This window comes from Paroedura picta, chromosome 5 (genome assembly GCF_049243985.1).
Source record: "Paroedura picta isolate Pp20150507F chromosome 5, Ppicta_v3.0, whole genome shotgun sequence".
Taxonomy (NCBI): Eukaryota; Metazoa; Chordata; class Lepidosauria; order Squamata; family Gekkonidae; genus Paroedura; species Paroedura picta.
The window spans coordinates 52,671,504-52,678,165 of record NC_135373.1 but is presented as its reverse complement, the minus strand read 5'-3'; the positions used below and the strand labels follow the sequence as shown (position 1 = coordinate 52,678,165).

The 6,662-nt window shown below is 41.7% G+C and overlaps 1 protein-coding gene across 5 annotated transcripts in view; it reads right to left on the bottom strand.

Annotated features, from left to right (window-relative positions):
• Positions 1–2,043: 2,043 nt before the first annotated feature.
• Positions 2,044–6,662, bottom strand: part of OPTN (optineurin) — an 89,830-nt gene continuing 85,211 nt past the window's right edge. For all 5 annotated transcript variants that reach the window (XM_077337958.1, XM_077337959.1, XM_077337960.1 and 2 more), the window contains 2 exons: positions 6,017–6,099; positions 2,044–3,310 (listed from right to left, as the gene is read on the bottom strand). In XM_077337958.1, coding sequence (XP_077194073.1) covers positions 3,195–3,310; positions 6,017–6,099 — 199 coding nt within the window. In that variant the 3' untranslated portion in view covers positions 2,044–3,194. The remainder of the gene's footprint in view (positions 3,311–6,016; positions 6,100–6,662) is intronic.

Genomic DNA, 6,662 nt, shown 5'->3' with positions numbered 1-6,662 from the left:
AAGTAGAAAGTCAGTACAGCATGGAGAATGTTTCCCTCGACTCTCTTTGCTTGCTGGGTCCATTTGCTGTATACACGGAGTTGACTAAGGAGAGCTATTCCAAACTGTAGTTGGAGTCCAGTGGAGCTTTAATTTATTCCACCATAAACTTTTGTGAACGACAGTTCACTTATTCAGGTGCATCAAAGGGATCCAGTAGACCAGTGGTTCTCAACCTGGGGGTCGGGACCCTTTTGGGGGTCGAACAACCCTTTCACGAGGGTCACGGCAGGGCAAGCAGCTTGGCGGGGGAGGGGTGCCATCCATACAACAGTCTTGTGGGGTAGATCAAGATAGAGCGTTTGTATGTCTGGAGCAGCAGAAAAGAGCGAGATCAGCATGGTGGGACGAGAGGCAGAACTGAACTTAGAAACCCTGGGGAAAAAACAATTTATATACCATCATGAACAATGGATCTTCATGCCATTGGTCAGTTTTGGTTTAATTTCTGTAAAAGAACACTTGCATAATTTTATGGTTTGAGGTCACCACAACACGAGGAACTGTATTAAAGGGTCATGGCATTAGGAAGGTTGAGAACCACTGCAGCAGAGCAATGAAAATATTTATGATAGCATTTAGTGTATACATTAAAATCTAAAATACTTCTGAATACTCAATGAATACAAATGATAAAGGACAAAGTTGGAGTCCAGTAGCACCTTTAAGACTCGCGAAGTTTAATTCTGGGTATAAGCTTACATGTGCATGTACACTTTTTCAGAGAGCTGCTGCGAGCCAGCTAAATAAACAAATCTCAATGCATCTCAATGTATCTGAAGAAGTGTGCATGCACACAAAACTTATGCCCAGAATTAAGATTTGTTGGGTGTCACTGGACCCAAGCTTCTGTTGCTTGAGACCACATGGCCACCCACCTGGATCTACAAATGATAAAGTGGGCAATGAATAACAAAAGCTTATACTGGAGTAAATGTTAAGCCCCCCCCCCAAAAAAAAACACTGGGCGCCTGTTTTATTTACTCCTGTGGATGTGGATAAGGTTACTCCTCTGGAGAACCCCAGCATGGTCTGCAGTCGTCTCTCCTATGACGTCGGTGGTTCTCAACCTTCCTAATGCCGCAACCCTTTAATACAGTTCCTCATGTTGTGGTGACTCCCAACCATAAAATTATACAAGTGTTCTTTCACAGAAATTAAACCGAAGCTGACCAATGGCATGAAGATCCATTGTTCATAATTGTATATAAATTGTTTTTTCCCTGGGGTTTCTCAGTTCAGTTCTGCCTCTTGTCCCACCATGCTGATCCTCTGATTTTTCCTCTGCTCCAGACAAACGAACGTTCTATCTCAATCTACCCCGCAAAACTGTTGTGTGGATGGCACCCCCCCCCCCCCACCAACCAAGTTGCTTGCCCTGCCGCGACCTCTGTGAAAGGGTTGTTCTGGGGCTGATATTAGGGCTGCTGTTCTACAGGTTTTGCTTCCTGTTATTTCACTTTCAATAAAGTGAAGTAACAGAGCACCATAAGTTTTTAATAATATTTTTAACTGCGATTTTATAAACTACGTACATGTGACACATATGTTGTGAACCACCCTGAGGCTGTATGCATGGAGGGGTGGTGTTATATCTGTGGGTTCAGAGGTGGATACGGACACTGTCTGGTAGTGATTCGAGCTCTTTATTAGGACTCCAGCATGTTACAAGAGTTACTGATCTGAAGCACCCCCCCAAAAAAACAAACAAACAAAAAACAAACAAACTTATATACTCAGGCAAACAATGGGTCTTCCTGCCAGTGCATGTTATAGGTCAATTTCAGTTTAAACTGAGTAGATCCAGCAGAGGATCTACCCATGCATTGGTCAATTACACTGTAAGCCCTGATCCTGCTTTGGACCTCAGGCTTGGTCTTCAGCAGGTCTACAGGCACAACAGGCGGTATATTAAAATAAATATATAATGTCCTGGAGATTCTATAGGTTGAAGGAGCAAGATAGAAGCCTTGTGAAGAAACCAAAATATCAGACCAAAGCACAGTGTTTTAAAGTGTGGTTTTATTTTTACTTTACAGCAATGGATCAGTTTGCTTTCAGGTTGTTATATATTCTGTTTTCAAGAAAAATGAATCGGTGAATAGTTTTACTTTTTTAAAAAACAGGGGAAAACCTACCGAGATGCTTCTTTTTTATAATCAGTTAATTTAATCATATCATTGTGGACAAAAAAGAGTGGCAACAATAAGGCAATGCATTTATGCTACCAAGGTATGCTTATAAAAAAAGAGATAAGAAGATTTTGTTTCAAGTATTCAATAAGTATAAGTATGCTATAAAAGGAGTCTCAAATATATTGTCTTAATTCCCTGATTAGGAATGAGTTGAACTGACAAGCGAAATGAGAACTCAGTTTGACTCCTTGTCATTTCTTGTCAACATCCTTTTCAGTTCTGCACTTACTTAACAAGACTGAGACTCGAGCAGCAGCATGTACCATCTTGGAAAGCACGGGACATGCCCAGCAGCTGAAACAGGCCAACTCCATCATGTTTGAGAAAGTGGCAATGACCCATTACCAGTGAGCCACTACCTAAGGATCTTAGGACACCTGAACTCAAAAAACAGTCCAGCCCTCTTCCTCACTGAAGTGACCACCAAAATGTCTTTCACCAACTCTTTGGCTCAAGTGCAAACCTGTATGCAAACATAGGCACATACGCCAACTTGTGGGAACAGAAACTCAGGCAGATGCACAGGGTGCACCTAAGGCAAGCACATAGGGTCTCAGGCTCCTGTACATATGTCAGACTGCACAGATGCACAATTATGTATGGGCACGTACATACATCCAGCTCTTAAGTAATGAACTTGCTAGAATAAAGTTACTTGTACTGTATAGTTTAAATGGTCGCTACAGTGCTAGGTTCCTTAGCTCTAATGAATTAAATTCCAGCTGGCTGAAGAGACACATGATCACAGCTTTCAACAAAAATAACTTCCTCCTCTAAGCGAAATGATCAGTACAAATGTCTAAAAATTAAAAAGGGCCGAACACATCCTACTGAAATCGGTAGGAAAAGGTGCAGATTAGTTTCCAAAGATTAAGCTCTCTCAATTAGAAGGTGGTGGTTCTTGGATATGTTCGCTTATAAAGTGCAGTTCTTATTTATGTGCATTTTCGAGGACAGAGCTTATATGATGCAGTCCATAACGTGGATCTGAAGTGTGTCTATATCAGGAACAATCATTCCACACTTGGGGCAGGCATGTACTGGGATATTCCTCTGCTCCCAGATCTGTTCTGTATCTGTAGGGACAGATTTTTCACTTTTAAGAACAACATAATTTGTAACAATATGGAAAACAGAAATCTTAATAGCTGTTGACCAAGAGGGTTAGGTCAGATCCTCTTGTTGAATGTTTCTGCAGAGATTCTAACAATATTTTCAAAAACTGGGCATAATTCCAAAAACTACTGGGACTCTGAAGGAGACAGGCTGGAAGCTGCTTTATCTCCTCATATAGTTGTGATGTCCAGGTGGAACCTGACAACCTGGATGGATGCAGGCTATTGGGTAACCATGGTGGGCTGGGGTTGGGACCTCTCTTTTAAAAATTGTCCTGACAGTCTGACTCTGGAGTGACTCTGACATAACTGTTCTGGAACAACTTTGTCAGGGCCCCCTCCCTCCTTCCCTCGCACGTGCACACACACACACAAATATACACACAGAGACTCCCTTCCCTCCCCCCTCAGTTTCCCCCCTTACCTGTTGGTTTCCTAAACCCCTCCCTCACTTGCAAACAGAGAGAGAGAGAGAGAGAGAAGAGAGAGAGAGAGAGAGAGACTCACTCCCCTTCCACCCTTTATCTATTGGTTTCCCAATCTCCCTCCCTCCAAGCAAACAAACACTCGCTGTGGGTGTTGCAGCGGCTGCCCAGGCCCCAGGGGCCAGTGTGACCGCTGGCTGGGCCCTCCATCTTCTGGTGCGCTTTGTGTCACGTCCGTCTAGATTTCCTTTTGATGAGGCGTGCCAGAAGATGTGTCCCCATCAAAAAGGAAGTGGAGGGACAGGAATGTAACTAAGGGTAGACAGCAGGCATGCTAGCTGGTGACCAGAGGGCACATAAGACAGAACTGTAGCCTGCATGTAAGTTAAACTTATTTCCTCACAGTGTATTCATTAGCATTCATCTTTACTACATAGTTTGCATGAAGATGCATTTACTTGCCTTGCCTTCCAAAAGTTAGTCTATTAAAACCTCATTTATAGTGATGCTTCTGTGAGCCCCCAAACCAGGGTCTGCTTAATCTCTGGATTAGAAGGATTAGTGGGTAATGGGTAGTGTTGAGTGGAAAAGGGAGGTCTTCCTTCAGACCTCTGCCAGCCATAAAACTAGGGAGATACAGGTGCAGGGACAGACATGATTAGCAAAATAAATGTTTATTTATTTATATTAATAATTAAGTTTATAGACTGCCACTCTCGGCCCAGCCAGCTCGTGGCGGTTTACATATAATGTTGAAAGGATTTGTTGTTAAAAGGATTTATGAGTTATGGCTCATAAAACAGTTTGCCTATTGAAAGTCATGCATGGCTTTATTTTTCTTGTTAAGAGGGTTGGGATTAAGCTGAGGAGAGGGTGAAAGGGCAGAGGGTGTCTCTACATGATGCTTAGTTACATATTGCGGGGTGCAGCACATTGGAGAGGCATTTTTATTGCTAAATAAGAGGAGAGATCATCCATCTGGTTGCACTGTGTATGTATTTGCTTCTCCATCCCCTCACCTGATATGACTTGTGAGATATTTTGGTATGAATGATATGAACATCAATCCTCTCTGTTCCCAAATCTCATTTACACTAATCTAGTTTGGAATTGTACAGGAAAAATAAAAAATTAAGACATAAAAGTAATGTATAATACAATGAAACAGTTGAGGAAAGGAGTATGGAGAAGCAATATATATTAATTTTAATTAATTAAGGTTCCAGTGGGCTTAAGAAGTCTAGTTCTGTGTTGGGCAATCCTCACGCATCAGACTTTGCACCCAAATTAAACACTCAACTTTTTAAACCACTGGGCTACCCCTGAAAAATTCTTCAGGTTTCGAGAAACATCAGAAGTGCCACGATTGTGCAGAATGTGGTTAGGAACATAGCTGTGTACATGCCCACCTGGGCCCACTTCCCTTCCCACTCCCTCCAGGCCTAGCAATGACTACTTGGGAAGGGGATCAGCATGACCATATATGGTTATATCATCCAATAAATGTTTAACAAATTAAAAAAAATGAATTAACTCCCACTCATTCAGGAAACCAATCCAGGGCCATCAAGAAGCTCCAGGGTTTCATGAAACCTTGGCTGGGAAAGCCTGCTCTAGTAGCTGTGGCGTGATGACTGAAAACTTCTCTCCTTCTGTATATGTATATTTTTTAAAATGTAAACTGCCCCAAAGGACAGAGACTTCACAGACTGAAGGTTTCTCCATAAAAGGGGGAGCGGGTAATGCTAGCTAGCTTTTACCTTTAGTTTGAAACTGTAGACCCCAGAAATAAGGTTTGGTGCCACATTTGTTGCTTAAGAATTCTACTTCTATGAATGTGGCTTGGCCAAATTCCTCTGAATATCCCCTGGGTTCTTGCAAGTGGACAGAACCAATGGGCAATCTGAAGGCTTGACACTGCTGAAAATCCCTGCTGACAGAAAGATGACTTTGTCTCCTTTCTTCCGCTGCAAACCCAAATGCACCCTGAAATACTGGTTCTGGAGAACAGGGGGAGCCCCTTTAGGAACAGCAATAGGGGGCAAAATTGGAATTGTATTTCAGGACTGAGGAAATAGGCAAAAATCAGACACATCCCTTCCATAAAGGGGAAGCTTTGGTGGGATCCAACCCAATGTCCAAACAGACACATTTGTGATTGGAAAGATGAGATGAATCAATCTTCAGAAATGTTTAGAAAAATCATTAGGGGTTCCAAAAGCTGCCATTCTTTTAATCTTACCTTCTTGGTTCAAATGAGCTATGTTATCTTGACCTGAGGGAATTCTAGCCCCATGGCGAGTCTGCAATTCTGCCAAGGAGTTCCTGAAGAGAACAAATGAAAAAAGGTAATACTATGCTCTCTGTTTCCACGCAGACACATTTGGTTTTAATAAGCTTAGCATTGTCAAAGGATTGAGGCATTGGTGCTGGGAGGCATGTTAGGCCAGACTAGAAAATACACTAGGAGATTTGGGTCCAGACCAATGATTTTTTTTTAATTGTTTGTTTTTGATATTAGAATTTTCAAAATCAAATTGGAAATTAAAGAACACTTGTTATACTAGCATTTATTGTTTATTTAAAACATTTATTAGCCACCTTTCTCCCTTACAGATAATAAAGTGGCTTACAACATAGATAAAACACATAACACACAAAATACATAAAAATATTTGAAACCACAGTTCAGTAGTGCAAATAAACTTGATACAGTTGAAAATAAACTTGTCTTCAACTGCCTTGAAAATAAAGGGGACAGGCACAACTCTTAGGGGAGGCAAATTTGTGGGGCTGCCATAGAAATGGCTCTCTCTTGTGTATCTACCAAATGAGCTTTGATTGATAGGACAGTCAGGAACTCTCCTGGTGATTTTAATTCCCAGGCA